This window comes from Lichenostomus cassidix, chromosome 2 (genome assembly GCF_008360975.1).
Source record: "Lichenostomus cassidix isolate B80296 chromosome 2, HeHo_3.0, whole genome shotgun sequence".
NCBI classification, from domain to species: Eukaryota; Metazoa; Chordata; class Aves; order Passeriformes; family Meliphagidae; genus Lichenostomus; species Lichenostomus cassidix.
Genome location: NC_139482.1, coordinates 151,569,699 through 151,594,557, shown reverse-complemented (window position 1 = coordinate 151,594,557; position 24,859 = coordinate 151,569,699). Strand labels below are relative to the sequence as shown.

Below are 24,859 nucleotides of genomic sequence, written 5' to 3'. Positions count from 1 at the left end.
CCAAGAATTATGAATTTATCCATAGCATAACCACGAGAAAAGAGCATTTTATTAACCAAATTAAAGGATTAGGTAATCATTAATTGGCCAAAGCAGCCTGAAAATTACAGAATATTTTTTGGGAGCAATGGGACAGGAGTGGGTGAGATTTCCCAGCATGGGTTCATGGAATCCATGATTTGGGAATGATTTCTACTTTGATTTCTATTGTGATTTGGGAATGATTTTCCCAAATTTTAATTTTTTTAGATCCTGATTCTCCCAGGATCCTTCATCCTTCATCCCACACGGTGTCAGTGGTGGGAAATGTACCAGTGGGAAAATTTTTATATATTTTTATAAATTTTTATATATTTTAATATAACTTTTGTAAAAAAGTTCTGCTTGTCTTTGCACCTGAAAAAGGAATTTTAGGTTTATTTTCAGGGTATTGTTCTACCAGGTCTGGTGGATTCAGTGTGTCAATAGATTGGGAGTGACCTAAAGATAAAGGTAAAAGATAAAATAACCCAAAAGATAAAGGTAAAAAATCAAGATAAAATAACCCAAAAATAAAGGTAAAAGATAAAATAACCCAAAAGATAAAGGTAAAAAATCAAGATAAAATAACCCAAAAAATAAAGGTAAAAAATAAAATAACCCAAAAGATAAAGGTAAAAAATCAAGATAAAATAACCCAAAAATAAAGGTAAAAAATAAAATAACCCAAAAGATAAAGGTAAAAAATCAAGATAAAATAACCCAAAAATAAAGGTAAAAAATAAAATAACCCAAAGATAAAGGTAAAAGATGAAAAAACCCAAAAGATAAAGGTAAAAAATAAAACCAAAAAATAAAGGTAAAAAATCAAGAGAAAATAACCCAAAGATAAAGGCAAAAGATAAAATAACCCAAAAGATAAAGGTAAAAAAATCAAGAGAAAATAACCCAAAAAATAAAGGTAAAAGATAAAATAACCCAAAAGATAAAGGTAAAAAATCAAGATAAAATAACCAAAAAAAAATAAAGGTAAAAGATAAAATAACCCAAAAAAATAAAGGTAAAAAATCAAGATAAAATAACCCAAAAATAAAGATAAAATAACCCAAAAGATAAAGGTAAAAAATAAAATTGAAGAAATTTGGATCCAATGAGAGACTGAATTCTGAGGGTTTGCTCACCTTTAAACCAATGAACACTAACCCAATACATTCCTATGTATTTTTACCGGATAAAATACCTGAAAAATCAGGTAAAAATGATGAATCCTGGAATGATTCTCCCTGCCCAGCCGGGCTGAGTGTGGATGAGATGATTTCTGTGGTACAGAACAACATCCTGGCCAGAAAATGAAGCAACACCTTGATTCTCTAACATTAAAAATATTGTTGGAGAGTTTTTGTTTTTGTTTTTCCCGCAGATCCGGTAACAGAGCGACGTGGGAAACAGCCGGGGGGCGTGGCCAGGTCGGGTGACGTCATCACGTGCCGCTCTGCCTAACCCAATCACGTGCCGCTGTTGTTTACTCGCCGCGTGACGTCACAAATGACGTCATTATGACGCAACATGAACAAGCCAGCCTCGGGAAGAAGCGGCGATCCCGGAGCGAGCGGATTGAGGTCTCGCCGTCCAAAGGTGCAGTTCTTTGGCTGCAGAAAAACCGTTCAGCTGCGGTTGGGTTGAATTCTCGTTTATTTAATAAGAATAAACAACATTTCAATCAGGAGCCGCTGTGCAGCGAGGCTGAGGAGATAACAAAAAGTCTTGTTTGCCTTCTCTACACGCTACAGCGTTGGGGAAGATGAAAGAGGAAAGCCTTATGGATATGATTACCTCGCAAAAGATGCTGAGAATACGGAAAGTATGAACGAAATTGAGGTGAAGACGAGGTTTGAGTTGAAGAGTAACTAGGAAACAATGGTACAATGAAGGTAATCTCCCTTCTTGATAGAACAATGCCCTCTGCCTAGGCAGGTCAGAGCAGACCCTGCCTGCCTGGTAGAGGTTCCAAAAAGCAGTTTTTTAAGGTTTAAAATATAACCCCGTGTGGTAATGGGATGATTCTTAGAGGTTGAATGTAAATGTTGTAGGGTCTGCAGCTTGCCTTAGATTGGTTAAAGAGAATTGGAATATTCAGAATATAACCCCGTGTGGTAATGGGATGATTCTTAGAGGTTGTGTGTAAATGTTGTAGGATTTGTAGCTTGTTCTAGATTGGTTAATGAGAATTAGAATATTCAACACAGAAGATGATTTATCGTGTTGTAAACGGCAAATTTTTTTTTTTGCCGTTTTTTTTTTGCTTCTCTCTCTCGCCTCTCTGACCTGCTTTGAGCTGCCAGGCTTCTCACACCCACTCTCTTTTCACAATAAACCCCCGTGCTCTAAAACCCAACCTCAGAGATCTCTCGTTTCTATTTTACCCTCATTACCGAATCCCACAGAGTTAAATCCTACACTGCAGTACTAGTTTGTACGAATCGCGGAATCGCAGAGTAAGCTGAGTTGAAAAGGAGAATCATCGAGTCCAATTCCTCACACTGCATCCCCAAGACTCACATTATTGTCTGAGCATTTTTTGGGTTCTGGCAGGCTTGGTGTTGTGATCACTGCTCTGGGGAGGTTGTTCCAGTGCCCAACCACCCTCTGGGTGAAGAACATTTTTATAATTTCCAACCTAGCCCTCCCCTGACCCAGCTCCAGCTCTTCCTGCAGATCCTCTGCTCACCACGGAGAAGTGTCTGCTCCTCCTCTTCCCATCATGAGGAAGTTAAAACTGCAGCAAGTCTGGGCTAGAGATTAAAATGTGACCCCTGTGACTGAAGATAGAGACTCTGCCAGTCCAGGGAGGAGCTCTGGCCCTGGATATCCTTGTTCCTGTGGAGAAGAGTTAACTGGTCCAGCCAAGCAGGTCTGGATTTTCTCTCAATCAGGTCATGCTGGATGTTCTGAATCCCCTGTCTGCACTGGGGACTCTCCAGTGTGGTCAGAGAGAGTCTGACCTGATCCCAGGGATCCTCCTTCCTTAGGTCACTGCTGGGATTTTCCCCAGAAGGAAAGGGCTGAGCGCTGGTAAATTAAAAAACAGCAAACCCTCACAACAACTCCATGCCTTGGCACTCAAGAAATTGCTTTTGTATAAATGTAGAAGTGATTCTTCACAGATTATTCCCCATTAATTGAAAGCAGTTTTCTTTCAAAAAACAACTTCTAACTGTGAAACTGTGCAAGAACACATTCCTGTTCCCACTCCCAGAATTCCATTCAGATCTCAGTGCTGCTTGTTAGAATAACATGGGATTTCTCCACAGTTCTTGACAATAAAAAGTCACCTCAAAGAACCAGAAGATGACTCACTGAAGACTTTTCCAGTGCTGTCAGCACAGCAGGGGCTGGGAATTGGGTTAGGGACATGGGAGTTGAGTGACCAAGCCTGTGGTCACTGCAGAAAAAAAAAAAAAAAAAATCAGCTCAGTGCCTGTCAGTGCCTGTGAATTCTTGATAGTGAGTTGGCATAAAAACAGGCAGATCACGTTAAACAGCTTCAGAGCAGACAGATAAAGGGCGAAAGCAAAGCTGCATTTAACCCAGATAATCTGATAGGTACAAATGAACAGATCAAACCCAGAGTGGCAGCTGGGGTGAGTCACCAGTGTGGAGTCAAAGGGAGGATTCACCACCTTCTCCTCACTATCAAAGAGCTCGTGGATCTGCACTGCTGAAGAAGTGATTCCCAGGAAGAGTTGCTGTTCTCCAGATCAGCTTGTCTCTGTTCTCTGTGGTGCCTTTGGGGAAGGTAAAGTGTTTATTCTTTGCCCTCTGCCAGGGATCACACTGGGCTACTGAGTCCTTGGTGGATGGAGCCAAAGGCCAAGTGTGATAATCACAGAATTTTTTGGGTGGGAAGTGACCTCAAAACCCATGCAGTTCTACCTCCTGCCAAAGGCCAAGTGTGATAATCACAGAATTTTTGGGTGGGAAGGGACCTCAAAACCCATGCAGTTCTACCTCCTGCCATGGAAAAGCCAAGTGTGATAATCACAGAATTTTTGGGTGGGAATGGACCTCAAAGCCCATGTAGTTCCACCTCCTGCCATGGAAAAGCCAAGTGTGATAATCACAGAATTTTTGGGTGGGAATGGACCTCAAAGCCCATGTAGTTCCACCTCCTGCCAGGGGCCAAGTGTGATAATCACAGAATTTTTGGGTGGGAAGGGAGCTCAAAATCCATGTAGTTCCACCTCCTGCCAGGGGCCAAGTGTGATAATCACAGAATTTTTGGGTAGGAAGGGACCTCAAAGCCCATGGAAAAGCCCCTGCCAATTCCCCCTTTCACTAGCCCAGGTTGCTCCAAGCCCTGTCCAACCTGGCCTTGGACATTTCCAGAGATGGAGCAGCCACAGCTTCTCTGAACAACCCTGTGCCAGAGCCTCACCACCTCACTGAATTTCCTCTCAAAATCCCATCTAAACCCACCCGAAGCCAAGCTCCCCACCAGGTCAGATTTCTATAATTTCAATTTTAAAATCACGGAATCATTAAGGTGATAAAAGACCTGTAAAACCAAGCCCACCCACCACTAAACCATGTGCTCAAAGTGCCACATCCACACGGGTTTTGAATCCTGTGGTGCTTGAGGACACAAATTTGTGCAATCAGAGCAGGACCCCAGCATGACCTGACCAACACTTGGAGAATATAATGCAGCAGAGCTCACCCTGCTGCTGTCTACCTGCTCAAGGTGTTCCCTGCCACGCTCTGAGAGTTGCAGTCACAGCAGGAGCAGCTGCCACAGTCTGAAATTAGGTCTCACACTCACTCCACGCTCTGTTTTACCCCCTGTTGTTAATCCAGACATCCATCTGGGGCACGAGTGTCCCTCGTTTGCAGGCTGTTGGCAGAAGGGTGACAAAACAGTAATTACCCAGATCAGTGTCCTAATCCAGTGTAACAATGCAAACATGCTTTGTAATTCATGAAAAAACAAACAAACGCCACTTACACGTGTATATTGGATTTACAATGAATGAGGAGTCTCTCAAATAACCAATATTAGCTTGGAAATAATACAGGAAAATAAACACAACCCGCGTTTAGAATAGAGAAGCAGCAAAACTGTATTACTAATTCCCAAGGGGAAGGATGAAGTTTTTTTTAATTCCATTAGAAATAGCTTTAAAGTCAGCAATTCCAGGTAATATTCACTCAGGAGTTGCAAACTGGTTCAGGAGAAGTCAAACCTAGTCTAATAAAACGTTGGTGATGTATTTGTGTGTACTGCAACAGTGAAACTGAAAGCAAAAGTGTCAATCAGATCTGAAAGTTAGTTTGGAAAAACTGGAACAGCAAAGGTCCACAAATACCATTTGCATAATGGGAGAAAGAGGAAACAGGAGGTTTTTAATGTTTTCTATTTAATAACGAGAAGACTGAAAGGTGATAATTGTATTTAGGTTACTGAGAAGTACTTTAGTCAAATACAGGTTATGAGACTTAATGAAGTAGGTTGAATTGGTGTGAGATAAAGGCTGAAATATGAGTGTGGAGGTAGTTCTGATCATAAATTCTGTGAAAGCAAATGCATTTCCACTGGGATTTCCCTCAAGTAACATCCTGGAATAATTCACACAGATCCTTGCTAGCTAATAGAATCTAAAAGCCAAAGTTCATACAGATTTTCACAGTTCATTTTAGACTCTTACTTTATCATCATTATTTAAGGAATAAAAGGTTTGTAAAGCCAGGCACTGAAACCTTGCAGAAAAACTAGTGAAACAGCTCAGACCTGACTTTCTGAGGGATTTCACCAATTCATAGTTCATTTTAGACTCTTACTACAAATCATCATTATTTAAGGAATAAAAGGTTTGTAAAGCCAGACACTCAAACCTTGCAGAAACAGTTCAGACCTGACTTTCTGAGGGATTTCACCAATTCATATTTCAGTATCATACAGGGAAAAGCTCCAAACTCATATTGAAACTGGCTTTCCTTACAGGCAGGATTGATTCAGCTCGTTCTGAATGACAGCTTCAGACCAGGAGCACTGCTTTTATCCAATTTAAATTTATATCTGAGATATCAGATAAATGGTTTAGCTCCCTCATATCCAATGGGCTTCAACCACAGTTCATCTTTTTGGTCTGGAAGGTCTGAATTGCACCCAAAATTTATGGGATGAGCATGGTGCTGATGCAGCCAGCTCTGTGGTAGTCACCAATGTCCAGTCTGATAAATCCTGCCTTAAACAGCTGTATCAGAACCATGACACTAATGGCAATGTCATCATTTTTGGGGCCTGAAAACAGATCCTTTGACGATGGAAAAGGCATTATGTCAAAGATGTAAACAATCAAAGACAACACTACATTCCATCAGAGAGCAGAAGTGCTCTGTCCACAAGAAAACAGAGAAGCCAAGCAGCTGATGAATTGTTACCTCAATTCCAGTGCCTGAAGGTGCTCCAAGAGATCTGGAGAGTGACTTTGGACAAGGGATGGAGTGACAGGGCAGAGGGGAATGGCTTTCCACTGCCAGAGGGTGAGTTTGGTTGGGATCTTGGGAAGAAATTGGAAGAAAAAAAAGATGGTGAGGCCCTGGCACAGAGAAGCTGTGGCTGCTGCATCCCTGGAAGTGTTCAAGGCCAGGCTGGATGGGATTTGGAGTAACCTGGGATAGGGGAAGGTGTCCCTGTCCATGGCAGGGATGAGGTATAAGGTTCCTCCAACCCAAACCATTCCATGATTCAGTGATCACCAAGTCCAACTGCTCCCCCAGCAGTGCCCAGACCACCACTAACCCATGTCCCCAAGTGCCACATTCACTTTGCTGTTAAATCCCCTCCACCACTGCCCTGGGCAGCTGTGCCTGGGCTGGACAGCCCTTTCCAGGAGGAATATTCCAAATATCCCACCTAAACCTCTTCTGGTGCAGCTTGAGGCCATGACATCTCATCTTGTCATTTATTACCTAGGAGGAGAGCCTTTCCCCCACCTGGCTCTTCCCTCCTGTTATGGAGCTGTAGAGAGTGAGAATGTCCCTCCTAAATCCCTTTTTCTCCAGGCTGAGCCCTTCCATCTCCCTCAGCCGCTCCTGGTGCTCCAGACTCTCCCTTCTCTAGACATTCTCCAGCCTTTTCATGTCCTTCTTTTCGTGAGGAGCCCAAACCTGAGGAGCTGACGATACCTCAGCGGGGCCCAGCACAGGGGACTCAAAATTCCCTCACGCCGAGACCCCTCAGCACAGGGGACTCAAAATTCCCTCACCTTAGACCCCTCATGTCCTTCTTTCCGTGAGGAGCCCAAATCTGTCCCCAGACTGGCGATACATCAACTGGGCCCAGCAGAAAGGACTCAAAATTCCCTCAGACCGCTCAGCCCTGCTGCCCTCTCCAGACTCTCCCCTTCTCTGAACATTCTCCAGCCTTTCCATGTCCTTCTTTTCGTGAGGAGCCCAAACCTGAGGAGCTAGCGATACCTCAGCAGCACCCAGCAGAAAGGACTCAAAATTCCCTCACCTCAGACAACTCAGCCCTGCCACCCTCTCCAGACTCTCCCCTTCTCTAGACATGCTCCAACCCTTCCATGTTCTTCATTTCGTGAGGAGCCCAAACCTGCCCCCGGACTGAGAGTGCCTAGAAGAAAGGTCTCAAAGTTCCCTCACGCTGAGCCCCCTCAGCCCCGCCGCCCGCTCCCCTTCTCTAGAATTCTCCAGCCTTTCCATGTCCTTCATTTCGTGAGGAGCCCAAACTTCCCCTCGGACTGGTGATACCTCAGCAGAGCCCAGCAGAAAGGACTCAAAATTCCCTCACCTCAGACCCCTCAGCCCCGTCACCCTCTCCAGACTCTCCTCTTCTCTAGACATCCTCCAGCCTTTCTATGTCCTTATTTTCGTGAGGAGTCCAAAGCTGTCCCCCCGGACTGAGAGCACCCAGCAGAAAGGAATCAAAATACCCTCCCCTCAGACCCCACAGCCCCGCCACCCTCTCCGGACTCTCCCCTTCTCTGAGCATTCTCCAGCCTTTTCATGTCCTTTATTTCGTGAGGAGCCCAAACTTCCCCTCGGACTGGCAATACCTCAGCAGTGCCCAGCAAAAAGGATTCAAAATTCCCTCACGCTGGGACCTCTCATGTCCTTCTTTTCGTGAGGAGACCAAACCTGCCCCCGGACTGAGAGCACCTAGCAGAAAGGACACAAAATTCCCCCCTCTCAGACCGCCACTTGCTCCAGACTCTCCCTTGTGTGAACATTCTCCAGCCTTTCCATGTCCTTTATTTCGTGAGGAGCCCAAACCTGCCCCCGGACTGAGAGTGCCTAGCAGAAAGGACACAAAATTCCCTCACGCTGAGACCTCTCATGTCCTTCTTTTCGTGACGAGCCCAAACCTGCCCCCGGAGTGAGAACTCCTAGCAGACGGGACACAAAATTCCCTCCCCTCACACCCCTCAGCCCCGCCGCCTTCTCCCTTTCCCTCTCCCGCCCGCCTCCCCGCCATGGCGCCTCCCCCACCCCCGCCTGAGTCACCGCCTGCCCTGCCCGTCCCTCACAGCGGCGGCGGCTGCCGGGCGGGACGAGCTGGGACATGAAAGGTGGAACAGGCGCTGCCACGCCCGGGGCTGCGGGGAATCTCGCTTAACCCTTCCCCGCCCGCGGGGCGCTCGGCTGCAGGAGCGGGGATGGCGATGGGTAGACAGGAGGTTATGGGGATTATGGGCCTCAGACCTCCTTTCAGGGAGCCCTCAGGGCAGGGGGGCACAGTCCTGCCGCAGGGTCGCAATCTGGCTGTCCCCGACCCTTCGTGCTGCCACGGTGCCATTGCCGAGCTGCTGCTCTTCTGCCCCAAACAGACCCAGAGAAATGCTCGAGGAGCCCAAATCCCCTTTCCTGCCAGCCGCAGGGCTGTGACCGAGGGCCTAAGAGCCTTTCCCGGGGTTGGGGACAAACTCTGGGCCCGAGGCTGTGGTGAGGGTCCATGGCAGGGGACAGGAGGGGACAGGAGGGGACAGGGGCTGAGTCCCTGCCCTGCCCCGCTGCCAGTCCCGAGCTGGTCTGACAGGCTCGGGGCAGACGGGAAGGGAGAGGCCTCCGGCGGCTCAGGAATGCGCAGCCCTTATCTCTGGCTCCCTGCGCGCCTGGGGAGGGAACAGCTCTCCGGAGTTTGCCTTTCTCTCGCTCTTACTCACCCCCGCTCTGCCCTGGGTGGAGCCTCGCTCGCCTGGCTCCCAGGTGAATCAGGTTGCAGGCACGTCCAGGTGAGCGGAGAGTGACCCACCAGCTGGCCCAGCTCACCTGGGAAGGTAGGGAAGGGCTGGGACCTCGTGGGGACCTGCATGGCCGCCTGAGCCAGAGAGTGACCCACCAGCTGCCCACCACCTGCCCGGCTTCCCTGGGAAGGTAGGAGAAGGGCAGATACCTCCTGGGGTGTCTGCATGGCTGCTTGAGGGTGGGGAGGGCCTGTCCTGCTTCTCTGCAGAGCACCTGGCCACTGGGACAGGGAATTCTGCACGCAGTCCATGGGTAGGGAATTGCTGCTTCTACACAGGAAGATTCTAGTGGCAGGAGCTGCCAGTCAACGCCATGATGGGGAGAAGGGAGAGACACGGAGGAGATGGGAGAGGCAAGGGTGGAGAGTGTCCCAGCACTGGCAGAAGGGATTGGGGATGACAAGGGAAGGGATCTAGAATGTCCCAGTGCAGGCAGCAGAGATTAGGGATGATAAGGGAAGGGATCTAGAATGTCCCAGTGCAGGTAGCAGGGACTGGGGATGACAAGGGAAGGGATCCAGAATGTCCCAGCGCTGGCAGCAGGGATTGGGATGACAAGGGAAGGGATCTAGAATGTCCCAGTGCAAGTAGCAGGGACTGGGGATGACAAGAGAAGGGATCCAGAATGTCCCAGCGTTGGCAAAAGGGATTGGGGATGACAAGGAAAGGGATCTAGAATGTCCCAGCACTGGCAGAAAGGATTGGGGATGACAAGAGAAGGGATCCAGAATGTCCCAGTGCAGGTAGCAGGGACTGGGGATGACAAGGGAAGGGATCTAGAATGTCCCAGCTCTGCATTGGGGATGGCAAGGGAAGGGACCCTTCTGTCCTCAGATCAAAACCACTCATCACACAATTGTGTCCTGCCCCCTTTGAGAAATCCCTAAGGAGCAGACATTCCCAAACTCAGCCTCATTCTTTGGGAAGAGCCTTGCAGCCTGACTGAGCTCCCCATATCAGAGCAGGAACGCCACAGGGACGTGCGGTCAGGAGATTGGGACAGAGGGGACGTCACCGGTGGTTGTGACAGAGGGGACGTCACCGGTGGTGGTGCTAGGAGGGCTGAGGTGGGCAAGGAGCTGGCAAGCAATTCCTGAGGGTTCCACAGCACGGGCTGGGTGTGCAGCTGAGCGCTGCCGTGGCCCACGAGCCCTGACACAGTCCTGCACGTACAGGCAGGAACACGGACAGATGCGTGTGGACACGTGTGCACAGGCACACATGCTGGCACTCACTGAGTTTTCTGTGGATTGTGAGCCTGGCAGACCTCAGGAGGTGTGTGTGAGCAGAGGAAGGGGACAGTTCCGTGGCGTTGCTCACTCTTAAATTGGCCGAGGTCAACGGGGGTCAATTATGGATCTCGCCTGGCCTGAGGATTGGGTTCTCCATCTCCTAGAACAGTTAGAAAGGGAAGAGGCACCTGTGAAGGAGCAGAAGGACTGATCACATCCTTCTGCTGCTGAAAACATTTAATTTGTGGAAGCTGCAATAGCTCAGCTGCGAGAGAGGCCAAAAATAGGTCAGGAACAGCAAACTGCCCCAAACCAGAGCAGTGACAGTGACAGCAGAGCTGAACACAGTTTCCCAATTCCCTGTGCAAATATTCTCTCTGGATCAGGAGGCAGGAGAGCACAGTGTGCCCTAACCCTGTTAGATGCACACATGGGGGCTGCAGTTTAGGGAGAGAAAGTTGTTTTCATTTTGGTCTCACTCCCATTTACCTGAAGGGCTTTATAGTTCCATTTTAAGGGCGAAAAGAGAGTTGGATTTGCTGTTTCCCTTTTTTCTGAGGGGGGAAAAAAAGTTTTGCTCTTCATATGGTTTAGGGGAAATTGCATGCCAGAGGAAAAAGCTGTTGCTCCCCCATCCCTGGAGAGTTCAAGGTGGGTGTGGAACAAGATGGATTTGAAGATCCTTTCCAACTCAAACCAGTCTCTGATTCTGAGATTCTATAAATGTGGAAATGTCTGTATATTTGTACCAGAGCAGGGTCGTGGCTCAGCACAGATTATTCCCCCCTGTTGTAGGCAGAATTTTTCCAGCAATCACAACTTCCCAGGCAACTGAAATTCACCTCCAAACCCTGCAGGATTGGAATTCTTTGCATTTTAGAGTTACATGGAACACGTCTGGACTGCTTATCAGGCCCCAAATGCTGGCTTTTTGTAGCCTTAATGAGGAAGAGGAGTTTGATGAGTGCATTTCTAAAATTTCCAAAGTGTGCGTGGGAAGCCAAAGTCAAGGGCAGCACATGGTTCTCCTTCTCCAAATTAGACTTTACGCTGTTTGTTCTTTTTTTTTGAAATTCTGTTTTAGGTTCCCTTATGCTTTTTTTTTTTTTAATAAAGACCCAGAGAGAGGGGTCGGCTGAAGGAGAGTGAATGTGGCATGAGCATTTTTATCGTGGATGTGGCACTTGGGGACATGGATTAGTGGTGGGTGGGTGGTTGGACTCGATGCTCTCTCTTTTCCAACCCCAAATCCATGATTATTTAGACAATCTCCTCTCTAAAAGACACCTTTCACACTCAGGATGACATTTATTTCCAGCTGCTGTAAACATCAGGTTTTGTGCTGCTGATTTATTTCCCTGTCCACTCCTCGTTGCACAGGACAGTTAAGGCTGACATGCTGCCACTCTGGGACACCTTGACAGGTGGCTCAGTAACCACTTCACAAAGAAAATTACAACGTGTAATTTTTTTCTGCCGCTTTCCTCTTCCTTCTGGCCTGCAGAAAGATCCCCTGGATGTTCTCAATGCCACTTTCCCTTGCCCTAGTAAGCAGAGATGAGTGAGAGTCCAGTGGGTGCTGGAGGTGCACACCAGGCTTCCAGTTCCACTCTGGAATAATTGATTAATTGAAGCAATTTCTCATCTGATGGTCACAATTTCTGAAGTGAAACTCCCTGACTGCAGCAGGCAGACATACTGTTTGTATTTTTGGTTTTTTTAATGGTGACTGAGATCCATGTAAGACCATCCAGAGTAAAATACGGATAATTAACTCAGATAATTAACTCAGATAATTAACATGGAGTAATCAGATGACCAGAGGAGAAGGTCTGGGGGCTTTACATGGCATTGTCACTAAAATTACAAATTCCAGCCAGAAATTTTGAGGGTAACCCTAGAAGCTTTGAGCCTGCTGCCTGAAGAGGACATTGACAAGGCAAACGTGGCAAGACTCAGCAGGAAATGCAGAGAGGAGAATGGAAAGAGAAAAAATAAGAATTATTTTCAGGCAACTGAGGCTAAAAAAGTCCTTCTGGAGAGGACCAGCATGTCCTGCTCTTCATACAGGTTCTTCCCCAGCAGCAAGATCAGAAAGCACTGCCTTCTCCTTCCATCACACAGTGCAGAATTAAAAACTCCACACCTTAAACCATATTCCAGGAGACAGGTCCCTTCCCTTCCCAGATCATTTAGCAAGGACAACATTTTCTTGAGAGCAAACTAACACTTTCCATGTCTCATTGTCACCATGTCTGCTCCAGTCATTTCCCCCTCAGGCATTGCTGTCCTCTCCTAAACCCAACCCTCCCAGAACATCAGCAGTCTGTTTGCATGGGATCTTTCCTGTTTTCTTGAGGCCAAATATATATATATATTTCTTTTTTTTTAATAATTGATTTGTAAACTTCGTGTATTGAGACATTTATATATATATATATTTTTTTTTTTTAAAGAATTGATTTGTAAACTTCGTGTATTGAGACATTTTGGAAAGATGAATTTTTTTTTCCAGCCCACCCATTGAATGTGGTGCATGTGGCTCATCACAGGGATCAAAACTGCCTTAATTCATTTCTTGTCCATGGTTTGGAAGTGTTCATAGCACAGAGGGGTTTGTGGCTGGCTGTGCAGAGCGTGGGGTAAAAAATAATCTGTTTGTGCTGCTTTTCTCCTCTTGATGGTATCCAGGGCAGTGAAAAGATGAAGTGGTTAAACCCAGGCTGGTTAAACCCAAAAACTTGTGCCTCTATTTGCACATAAAGGATCTGGAGAACACAAAAACCTCTCTCCAGACTGAGGGATTCATCTCTGCTTCCTCCCAGGCAGTTCCCTCGGCAGCCTCAGCTGCTGGGAGTGTCCCAAAGCAGCGGAGCAGGTCCAGCCGGGGAAGGGAAGGGATCACCTGAGCGAGGCAGCCTGGGAACTGGCTGTGCAGGCAGAACACGTAACAACAAGCACTGGAGTCAGCACTGGGAAGGCAGATGGAGCCAGCCAGCCCCAGGTGCTGAGGCATCAGCAGGGCTGGCACCAGGCACAGCAGATGAGAGAGAAAGGGAGCACTGAGCCGGTTTGCTTTTGCTTAGGCTGGGCGAACGCAGCCCCAGCGCCCTTGATTCACGCCTGGCGCAAAGGCTCGGGAGGCAGGCAGGTCCTTTTGTTTGTTTATTTTAGTCGGTAGGGCTTTGTGGTGATCACAGCGTGGATGAAATTGGGATTTCCTGCTGCTGTTGTTAGGATAAAAGCAGTCAAAGTGTGCTGAAATGGAATTTAATATGGATAGACTACCAAATGCTTTGTGGCGATCGCAGCGTGGATGAAATTGGGATTTCCTGCTGCTGTTGTTAGGATAAAAGCAGTCAAAGTGTGTTGAAATGGAGCTTTTATGTGGACAGACACCAAGTCAACAGGTCTGGTCTGTGCTTTTGCCACATTCTGCTCTTCCAGTCAATCCAGAGGTAAAAAGAGTTTTCCTTACGTGAAATATTCCATATGGTTGAGTGTTTTTCTGTGCAGAGAAAACACTGCAGGCTGTGATCACATCTGACTCCTCCCTACATTAAAGGGGTCTGACAGCTTTTGGGGATCACAAAACTGAGTTCACCTGACAGTAAAGTCGCTCCCAGTTACACCAGTGGGAACAGAGGCAGACATCAGGCCAAGAAGAAGGGAAATTTCCCCCGGAGATTCCTTCCTCACCCCACCTTTGATCCCAGCACAGGGATGGCTGAAAGCTGCAGCTCTTCCTTTCCACCTATTCCTCTCCTCCTGGTGTTTTTTGGGCCAAGGAGGGAGGTGACTCCATCAGAACTCCCCGCGAGCAGCCAGCGCGGTGTTTTCGGCACAGACGGGGTGGAGGAGAACTCAACCCTACCTCTCATCAGCCCATTCCATCATCCTTCATCTCCCACTTGTTAAGTTTCCAACAAGCTGCTTCGTGCTCTCCTTTATCCGCTGCCCCCGAGCATGGGAGGAGTTAGTGCAAACAGCCACGGAGCTGTTCTCCTGCAGCTTCCTCCTGCAAAATCCAGCCATCAGCCCAGATTTGTGTGCAAAAAAAAGTTCCAGCAGTGCTCAGAGCTCCTTGTTTTTTGTGGGATTTTTGGAGCTTCCAGTGCAGTTTGACTCGATGGTCTTCCGACTCAGGAGGTTCTGTGGGTTTTTCCACACCTTTCTCTGTTCTCCTGCAGCTTCCTCCTGCAAAATCCAGCCAGCAGCCCAGATTTGTGTGAAAAAAAGTGCCACCAGTGCTCAGAGCTCCTTGTTTTTTGTGGGATTTTTGGGGCTTCCTGTGCAGTTTGACTCGATGGTCCTTGTGGGTCTCTTCCGACTCAGGAGGTTCTGTGGTTTTTTCCACACCTTTCTCTGTTCTCCTGCAGCTTCCTCCTGCAAAATCCAGCCATCAGCCCAGATTTGTGTGCAAAAAAAGTGCCAGCAGTGCTCAGAGCTCCTTGTTTCTTGTGGGATTTTTGGGGCTCCCTGTGCAGTTTGACTCGATGGTCCTTGTGGGTCTCTTCCGACTCAGGAGGTTCTGTGTTTTTTTCCACACCTTTCTGGGTACCTGACTGTGCCCATCCTTGAATTAGGAGAAGGATTTCTTGGGGAGGAGCCAAAGTCTGCAAGTTTGGTTCTAAACGTTCTGATAATTCTAAATTTATGGACGTAATTCCATGGGATGATCGCTTAGGATAGCAGAGAAATGCACGAAATGCCAAATAATGGTGACAGACTTCCAGAATGTGTGAAAAATATTATTTTCCATCACCTGTAAGGGGGTGCAGATAGGCACTTTATACATAGGCACTTGGTCACTGACCCTGGTTCTGAAATGTGGGGATTTTGGGGACATTCTAGGTGTCTTGAGGCATCTAAAGCACAGCAGGTGTGACACCAGCCCTGCCAGGTCCCTTTGGGCATCCCAAGTGACATGGAGCACCTCTGCATGAACATCTGAATTGCTGTCTTGGCTATGGTTTGTTTGCACTATATTTATATTTATATTTATATTTATATTTATATTTATATTTATATTTATATTTATATTGACTTCCCCAAGCCCTAAAGGCTCAGTGATGGGAAGAAGTGGATTTTTTTCCCCCCCTTGCTGCCTAGTTTACCTTCAGGAATTTTTCTTTCCTCGAAGCACCAGGGATCAGTGGGGATATTGCCTAGTTAAATAAAATAACAAGCATGTAAGTAAGTAAAATTCTCTATTAATCAGTAGTTACAGGCTGAAAATCTACATTTGGGGTATTTTCAGTTTCTTTTGACAGTGTGTCCAGCCTCCTGTCCCTCTGAAGGGAAACCTGATGTGATATTTCCTGAACTGTTAAAAGCTTAAAGCATGGAATGCCCTACAAAATCCATGAATGGAGTGCAGAATCCATCTGAATTCAGCAAGATGGGGCTGTAGCAGCAGAAATTTTATTTATTCCTTGACTGTTCTCCTAGTGTCTCAGGGAAACCCATAAGGATAAGTTTGGTTTTGCATCAAATTTACTTCTTTAGTACCATTTTTCCTGCTTGTTCACAAATAGAATGAGCACCACGAACACTTGGGGACCTCAAGTGACTCCCCAGTGTAAAAACCAGGAGCAGAGGTTGGTTTTGCACAGGCAAAAATACAGAATGACCTCCATCTGGCTTCACCCTCCTGTCAGGGAGTTGCAGAAAAAATAAGATTTCTCCCAAATCATCCCAGCACAAGGTGTGAGGAATAAAACTTCCATATCTTCAGCTGTGGGTTCCTCCTGAGCCTGTGCAGTGCTGCTGTTTTCTGTGGTCCTACCCATCAGCAGGCAGTATTACTTGATTTTTCAATCTTCTCCTTCTTCATTTATAACTGTAGCAAAATAATTATATCAATCACCACAAAACTCTTTCACCATTTTGCCAATATGACATTTCCTCTGTTGTTCTGATTGTTCAAGCAGTACAACAGGGTTCTTCTGGTGCTTCTTCCTTTTGATGTTGCAGTTGTCTCTCTCTCTCCCATCTCTGAGCACTTTGTCCCCTTCATGGGTTATATCCGGATGAGTTGGATGTGTTGTTCTATCCAAGATGAATGGAACTTGGGAGAGTATCCTTAAAATAACAGAAAACTACTGAAATAGTTTAAAACAGGAATATTGGTGACTTGAGCATCCTAAAATCACAAAACCCCAGGCTGCTCTGAGTGGGAAGGGAGCTTAAAAACCATTTCATTCCATCCCTCCACACCTTCCACCAGAGATACAGAGCGGAGTGCTCTGAACTTGAAGAGAAAAAAGACAAAATTAGAGTGGGAAGATAAATTCAGACAATTCTAAAGGCAGCTGCATGTGTGGAGTATAAAGATGTTGCAATACATCACGCAGGGACCTGGGGAAATTTTAAGTTTTAAGATACACCCCTTGGGAATAGGATGTTTACTACTCCCTAGACTATGTAAATCCTCCTGTGCTGATTGGCTGTAACTCCACCCCTGACTCCACCCCTCCCTTCTCCCATTGGTTGTTGTATTCTCTCCGCCCCTATGCCTTCAAATGATTGGTCTGTATCTCTATATCTAAGGAAACTCAAAGTTTCCCTTTCTCTTTCATTCCTGGAGCTTTCAGAATAAACACTTTCTGAAATAGCGGTTTGGTTGAGCGATTTGATCTGGATTTTTGTCTCTGGTAACGCATGGGCTGCTCAGCTCCCTGGGTGAGTGAGTGTCTGAGTGCCTTCTTGGGTGTGAGAAAGGTCTTTCTGCACAGCACCAAAAAAGTGTTTATTTTCTTATTCCACTGTCTTTCCACTCTTAGGATTGATCTCACTAAAGCCTCAGAGACACTTTCGGTCTAGCCCACTCCCCACCACCCACTGCGTTACTTTCCTACCCTTATTTTTCCAGAATTTTTCCTGCAGCTTTTCCAGGAGGTTCAGTTTGGAGCAGCAGTAACTTGAAGGAGGTTGAGGCCGGAGTGCCACGGGTCAAATAAGAACTTGAAACTCGTTTATCCTTACAGCTCGTAATGAAAGTGATAGTCTGAGTCTGAAGTCTTCATCTTCTGAGTCTGAAGTCTTCATCTTCCTCCCAGTCCGTGGCAATCTCTCCCGTTTTGGAAGCAGGAGTCACTCACTCTTTTGGGGATCATGAGGAGATTTCTGTTGGAACCTCAGTGGTGAGGTGCAGGAAAAAAACATTCCAGCGTTGATATTAGTTCAGAGTCTGAAGAATTTGTGGATCAGTTCGATATTACTGATTTTGTTTGTGGCACAAGAGACTTTTCTTCTAAAAATGGGTTAAAATCACATTTATCTATGACTTCAAATAATTGGGCTTATATAGACAATTATCAAATACTGCATGTGAGCCCCTTCAGCTCTGCTTTTTCTCAACATGAGGAGACTGAAGAAGCAATCACATCATGTTTTTTATTTCTTCATTCACCCCATGAAGACTTCTCTGCTTTCTGACTGGGTTACACCAGCAGGATATCCCTAAATTCACCTTCCTCTATTCTGAGGTGGTTATAACACCCAATTTATGAGGATCCAGAAGGTGCCTTTCTATCCAGGCATGTGGTTTAGGGCCACATTGCACATAGTAAATAACTTCTGTAGCATTTGGAAATTCATTTTAATGGAGTGTAGATAATAATCACCTACAGCTTTGCTCTTCACTTTAAAATAAATGATAAATTTAAGCTTAGCAACCAGCAGCCCGAAAGAGAAAGTTGGGCATTCTGTTGAATGCATCAGCCTTGCTCATCCCCAGGCTGCCTGCTTGATTTGTTCCTTATTTTGGCCCAAAACAATTAACTGTGTGAAGGTAATGGTTAAGTGACTCACACCTTTGCCTAATTTTAGGCTCCCGTGCCTTCGCACTGAACTTTCTCCAGCGTTGCTCCGTGTGCTTTTAATCTCTTTTAATCATGAGGAAGATGTGTGGCTGTCATGACACCAATTTCACGGCTGTTTTTTCTTTCCCTCCAGCTTTCCCTCCCCTCATGGCTCGTCGGTCCCAAAGCTCCTCGCAGGGGGACAACCCCCTGGACCCCAACTACCTTCCTCCCCACTACAAGGAGTATTACCGCCTGGCACTGGATGTGCTCACGGAGGAGGGCAAGGAGAGTTACCAACGTTTCCTGGCGGAGGAAGCAGCTCCAGATTTCCTCTGTGGCTCTGAGGTGGATCACATCATCCAGAACCTCCAGAAGCCCCAGTATGCCAACCAGGAGGGCAGCAGCACGGACACCGCGGGGGACAACGACATGGATGGATCCTCCGGGACTTATTGGCCCATGAATTCAGACCTTGCTGTTCCTGAGCTTGACCTGGGCTGGCCGATGGTTTTTGGGTTCAGGGGGACAGAGGTGACAACGCTTGTGCAGCCACCGCCGCCTGACAACCCCAGCATCAAGGAGGAGGCGCGCAGGATGATTCGAGCAGCTCAGCAGGTGAGGCAGGGAGAGCCCAGCTGGAGCAGAGGTGAAATCACACATGTGCCAGAGGAGCATCAGGATGGAGAATCATGATGGTTTGGGTCAGAGGGATTTTAAAGCTCATCCAGTTCCACCTTCCCTGCCATGGGTAGGGACATCTTCCACTAGCCCAGGTTGCTCCAAGCCTTGTCCACTTTGAATACTTCCAGGGATGGAACAGCCACATCTCTGGACAACCTGTGCCAAGGCCTTTTTCCCCTCAGAGGGGAACAATTTCTTCCTAAAATCCCATTTAACTCTGCCCTCTGGAAGTGGGAAGCCATTCCCCTCTGTCCTGTCACTCCAGGCCCTTGTCCAAAGTCCCTCCTGAGCTCTCTTGGAGCCACTCTAGGCACTGGAAGGATCTCTAAGGTTTCCCTGGAGCTTTCTCTCCTCCAGGCTGAGCAACATCAGGTCCTCTGCCAATTCCCTTAACTTTGCTTCCAGAACCTCACAAAGGAGCAAGGTGATTCCAAATCCACCAAAGCTTTGCTCTGCTCTCATGGCACAGTGTCCAAGGCCACAGTAAATAGATCAGGAGTTCACAGAATCCCCAAATATTTGAGATTGGAAAGGACCTCTGGAGCTGGTCCTGTCCAGCCCTCCTGAGGGTCACTCAGGATGTGTCCTTGAGCATCTCCAAAGGTGGAGACTTAAGCGTTTCTGGATAGTCTGGTCCCATGTTCAGCCTCCTTACAGTCCTAGAAGCTTTTCTGTAATTTAACTGTGATTTCCTGTATTTAATTTTGTGTCTTGTCATCACCCTGGGCACCACTGAGAAGAATTTGGCTCCTTTTTCCTTATGCCCTTTCCATCAAGTATTTATACTCATGGAGTTGGGAAGGATGGGAAGGTAGACCTGTGGAGTTGCTTCCCATGTAATCAGCACATGGATGCAGCTGAATTGTGGCTGCCTGAATGTCTGACAGGAAATTACCTAAAAATGTCTAAAAACATGGATGTTGGAGTGAGGGAACAGCTCCATACTGTAATCCAGTGTGATTACATGGCCAAAAAATTAATGGAATAATTGGATGGATGAGTCAGGGAACACCCAGGGACAGCGAGGTTTCCCTTCACCTGCATACACAAAACATGCACCTTCCTGGATGAAAATTCACTTTCCAGTTTGGGGCCCACAGTGCTTAAAGGAACCTTTAATTGGGATGTTTCCTGTTCCAAAAGGGAGTTGGAATGAAAGTTTCAAAAGGAAGTTGAGATGGAGACAGTGCAGCTTTGTGGTGTGAGAAGCTGGCAGACACGGTTGGTCACGAGCCAGAACGGGTGGCTGATGTGTCCCTTCATCCCCTGCCCAGGTGGTGGCCATTGTGATGGACATTTTCACCGACGTGGATCTGCTCTTTGAGGTGCTGGACGCTGCTTCTCGCCGAGTGCCTGTCTACATCCTGCTGGATGAAATGAACTCCCAGCTTTTCCTTGATACAGCCGCCAAGTGCAGGGTCAACCTGAACTATGTGGAGGTGAGCAAAGAGCTGTCCTACCTGATTTGTGTCCTAAGGGGGACACAGCGTGGCAGGAAACACCTGAGAAGGGGGAGAAGGTGAGTGTGAGGAGAGCTGGCACGATACGGGGTGAAGATGTGCTGATAAAGGGGTTTGTCCATCGGTGTGTCTACAGGAAGAATCCGTGGAGCTGGAGGATGATCCCAGTGGTAGGATGGAAGTTAAAGGAAACAGGGAAGGAGGGAATGAGGGTCCCATCTGAGTCACAGTGCCTTTCTGGTTTGCAGTTCCTGAGGGTGAGGACAGTGTCTGGCCCAACCTACTACTGCCGCACGGGGATGTCCTTCAAAGGGCACCTGAAGGAGAAGTTCCTGCTGGTGGACTGCATGGTGGTGCTGAGTGGCAACTACAGGTGAGGAGCTCTGCTGTGGTACCTGTCCAGTTTGGAGAGAGAGAGAGACACTCAAGGGGTGGCTGCAGAGATGCTCAGCTCCTTCCCACCTGATCCATTCCAGGGAGAATTTGCCATAGTGTGAGGAGTGTGAGATTTGCATCTCAGTCTGGACCAAATGGACTTCGACCTCCACTTATAGAATCATCAAATCACTGCTTGCTTTGTGTAGGAAGGGATTTTAAAGCTCATCTTGTTCCACCCCCACTGGACCAGGTTGCTCCAAGCCCCATCCAACCTAGCCTTGGACACTTTTAAGGATGGGGCAGCCACAGCTTCTCTGGACAAGAGAAGTGGTTTTAGTGCTGGGTGGTTTTAATTAGGATTGAGGTGGTTTTAGTTAGGACTGAGATCAGCCATTAACACATTACCATCCTTTTGGGAATAACACCAGCTAAGGTGTGCATTTTTGGCAGAATAAATGTTTTTAGTGAGCTCCAGTGGAAGAATTTCTCCTTCACCTGTTGAAAGGGTGATTGGATAAATGCCTGTCACGCTCTAAGCATGTAATTAATAGAATCACAGAATTATTTGGGTTGGAGGGACCTTAAAGCTCATATGGTTTCACCTCATGCTGCTGGCAGGGAAACTTCTACTAAACCAGGTTGCTCAGTGCCTCAGAGAGTTACTTGTCATGGTGGAGGATAAACAAATAGAATTAAGGGTATTTTAAAATGCAGTATATGAAGAAAAAAGACTCACAGTTACAAGAATCTGATTGAAGTGCACATTCCTTAATAATAAGATTCCACTTTGGGGTTTTTTTCCTGATGTTTGGGAAGAATTGTTTGATGCTGTACCAAACAACTAACTGTTCCAATTGGATGACTTTATGTTTATCAAGATGATTGTTCAGGACTACTTCTGCCACACTAGGCAAGGCAAAATAAGGAATGCCTTACTTTTTCCACCGTTATTTTGCCTTTGCTCTGCCTGAGCAGAAAATTCAGAATTTGCTTCAGGTGAGCAAACGCTTAAAAGAAAACAGATACAGCTGAGTTAATCGATGCTAATACTTTCCATCCCTTCTGTTCTCTCTGCAGTTTCATGTGGTCCTTCGAGAAGATTCACAGGAGCATTGCACACATCTTTCAGGGCGAGCTGGTGGCCAGCTTCGATGAAGAATTCCGCATTTTGTTTGCACAGTCGGAACCTCTCGTTCCTCCGGCCAACGTCTTGGCAAAGGCAGAGAACGCCTTTGCCATGGCTCCCTTTGGCAACAACATGCCTTTCTTTCCCAAAAAAGGCCCCTTGATGTTCCAGAGGGATGAAACTCTCTTCCCCTCCTTCATGGACAGAATGGAACCCGACAGGTACTTCCTCTCCAATTTCCGGCGGGACGACATGCTGCGGCACACTGTGGAAGGGTCAGCCATGAGGATGTATAAAAAGGTGGAAATGGAGAATTCCCAGATGGATCCAGTCAGGGGTTTCCTCCGCTCCAAGCAGCTGGAGTTGGATGCTTTTAAGAGACACAGTTTTGCGGAAGGAACGTTCGAAAATTTCGCCTCCACCAAGCAGTACGCCCGGCAGATGTTCATGAACAACATGGACGAGTTCAAAATCCAAGCCAGCCATTTCCAGAAGGACCAGTTCTACCAGTACCAGTTTGAACATCCCCATCTTCCTGGCAGACCTCAGGGATTCTTTGACAGGATTCGAGGGGGGAGGCCGGGATACAATGAACTGGAAGATTATGGAGAGGGACCTCGATACCCTGAACTGGAACCCAGTTACCCCCAGGAGGGTTTCCCCTTACGGCTGGATTATGTTCCTTCAAATTCTTCCAGGGAGGTGAGACACGGCTCTGACCAGCTGAACCCCGCGGGCAACGGCCCGATGGGAATGATGTTAAGGAGGCAGAATATAGGACAGAAATTCATCTGCCAGACTTCTCCCACGCAGAAGCAGAGCCTGGAGCAGCGGCTGTTCCTGCAGGATAAGGATGAGGAGCAGGATGACGATAAAAGCACGCAGGAAAACAGAACAGGGTTAAGGAACTGGAGGATTTCTTCGTACCTTAGCGCTTACCAGTCCGAACCAGACGAAGGGCTGCCGATGCCCATGGAGTCTGAGGCGTATAATGATGCTCTTGGGGATCCCCTCACAAAGCACCCCACTGACCTCATCCCAGCCTTCAAATGCCCCTCGCCTTTCAGTAGCAAAGCACTGGGAATTGACAGTGCCAAGGAATCTGCAGATTCTGACAGAACGGGTGAAGAAACCTCCATAATGAAACCAGATGCCTTCAGGTCCAGGATAAATCCCTTGATCCAGAGGAGCTCCAGACTCAGGTCCTCTCTGATTTTCAGTGCCGCCAAATTGGATCAGCCCAACACCACGATAGAAAAGGTGCAGATGATCCAAAAAGAGCAAATGTCCAGTGAGTTAACAAAGGACAATGAGACCATCAAGACAGCTGCCTCTTCCAAAGTGGCTGAGCTGCTGGAGAAGTACAAAGCCGTGGGCAAGGACACGGAACGGGGCGGCACAGTCACCCACACCAAAGCTGTCTCGGGTTACCTCCAGGAGGAATCACAGAATACGGAGAAGAAATGTACCAAATCTGTGCAATATAAGATTCTGGAGAGCAGGGTGCTGGACTCCAAAGATTCCTGCAGCACTTACAAAATGCACGGAGAGTTGGACAGAGCGTTTGGAATGGCTTCATCCACCCCCCAGCTTGGGGATGCGTTGAGTAAAGATCCCCTGGCGCATCTTGGCACTAAGATGGACAAGTTGTCGTCGCGGTTTTACCCCATCGAGAGCAAACCTGCTCTTCCAGAGAAGGAGAGCCTGATCTATGTAGGAGACACTCAGAAATTGGCTCTTCCAGAGAAGAAGGACAGAGTGACCTTCAGAGAAGACACTCCAAAGTTAGTCAACACAGAAATGAAGAAACCACAGGTTAGGACAAGTACTACATCCTCAGTTCTAGAAAGCCTCTCTAGAAGTCCAGGGTCTGACAGCTCCCTCAATAAATCTGAGGAAGACTGTTCAAAACAAGAGCAAAACCCCATGGAGTTTTTAAGAAAAGGGTCACTACGGCTGAAGCAGCTTTTGAACCCAAAAGGTGAAAAGAAACTGGAGGAGGAATCTGCTTCTGAGGGTGGGAAATGTGACAAGCAGGCGGTGGCGCTCAAACGATCATCCATAGGGGATTGCCAGGAAGCGATGGAGGAAGAAAAAACCCACAAATTTTCAGCAGCACTTCCCCCCAAGAGCAGCCAGACGACACAAGGGAGGTTCCCTTCCTCCACAGCCAACATCCTCTACAGCAGCAACCTGCGTGACGACACCAAGGTGATCCTGGAGCAGATTTCTGCCAACAGCCAGAAGAACAGAGCCGAGCTGGCCAAGCAGTTGCCATCCACCAGCAACCCTGACCTCTCCAGGTCGACCACGAGCTTGGAGAGGAAAGGGGAGAAGGAGAAAAGCTGCAACATCCACAGGTCTGAGAGCTTCGGTAGTCAGAAGCGGAATTTCCAGCGGCAGCCGTCGGAGGATAGAGACACCCTGCTGAAAAAGATGGAGAACATGAGGAAGGAGAAGAGAGTCTACAGCAGGTTTGAGGTGTTCTGCAAGAAGGATGAGCACACGAGTCCGAGTGAAGAGGAGTATGACACAGATGCCAAAGACAAGAAAATGGGGAAATTCATGCCCAAAATCCTGGGGACCTTCAAGACCAAAAAATGATCGTAGAAATGCTATTTAATTCCATTTAATCACTGACTGTCACGGGGGAAAGGAGGAAGAAACTTGTCTATGATGGCTACAAACCCCAATGGCAATGCTCTTCTTGGTTAAGGAGCAGAAATATATCCAGCATGAGCCTCTTACAGCACAGTTGGCTCAATAAAGTCAGGTATATCACACTATGTTCCAAATAAAATAATTAAATTGCCAACATGCTTAAAACACAGAAGTCTTTTTTTTTAAAAAAAGAAGTCTTTGTTATTGTACAAAACTAAGTGGTAGTGGTTTCCTTGACAGTGTAACTCCAGTTCATGACAGGTCTGGAGCA

The 24,859-nt window shown here is 47.2% G+C and overlaps 1 protein-coding gene and 1 long non-coding RNA gene across 5 annotated transcripts; one reads left to right on the top strand and one right to left on the bottom strand.

Moving 5' to 3' along the window:
• Nucleotides 1-1,600: 1,600 nt before the first annotated feature.
• On the bottom strand, nt 1,601-6,816 carry LOC146442621 (uncharacterized). Its single transcript, XR_014850314.1, has 3 exons — nt 6,418-6,816; nt 4,712-4,870; nt 1,601-1,722 (listed from the first exon to the last, which is right to left on the bottom strand). It is a non-coding gene; the product is annotated as an uncharacterized LOC146442621 (long non-coding RNA).
• SACK1H (scaffolding CK1 anchoring protein H) lies at nt 3,195-24,742 on the top strand. Of its 4 annotated transcripts, none has more exons than XM_085053780.1 (5): nt 3,195-3,775; nt 18,434-18,897; nt 20,238-20,402; nt 20,672-20,796; nt 21,879-24,742. In XM_085053780.1, exons 2-5 carry the CDS (start codon nt 18,448-18,450, stop codon nt 24,529-24,531), a joined length of 3,393 nt encoding a protein of 1,130 aa, XP_084909906.1. In that variant the 5' UTR covers nt 3,195-3,775; nt 18,434-18,447; the 3' UTR covers nt 24,532-24,742. The 4 variants fall into 4 exon arrangements, with proteins under 4 accessions (XP_084909906.1, XP_084909908.1, XP_084909905.1 ...); XM_085053782.1 differs by lacking the exon at nt 3,195-3,775 and adding an exon at nt 6,502-6,519; XM_085053779.1 differs by lacking the exon at nt 3,195-3,775 and adding an exon at nt 9,011-9,372.
• The last annotated feature ends 117 nt before the right edge of the window (nt 24,743-24,859 follow it).

Coding starts and splice junctions, on each gene's coding strand:
- SACK1H (XM_085053780.1), top strand. CDS start 18,448: ATGGCTCGTCGGTCCCAAAGCTCCTCGCAGGGGGACAACCCCCTGGAC. Junction 18,898..20,237: donor TGATTCGAGCAGCTCAGCAG/GTGAGGCAGGGA, acceptor TCCCCTGCCCAG/GTGGTGGCCATTGTGATGGA. Junction 20,797..21,878: donor GTGCTGAGTGGCAACTACAG/GTGAGGAGCTCT, acceptor TTCTCTCTGCAG/TTTCATGTGGTCCTTCGAGA.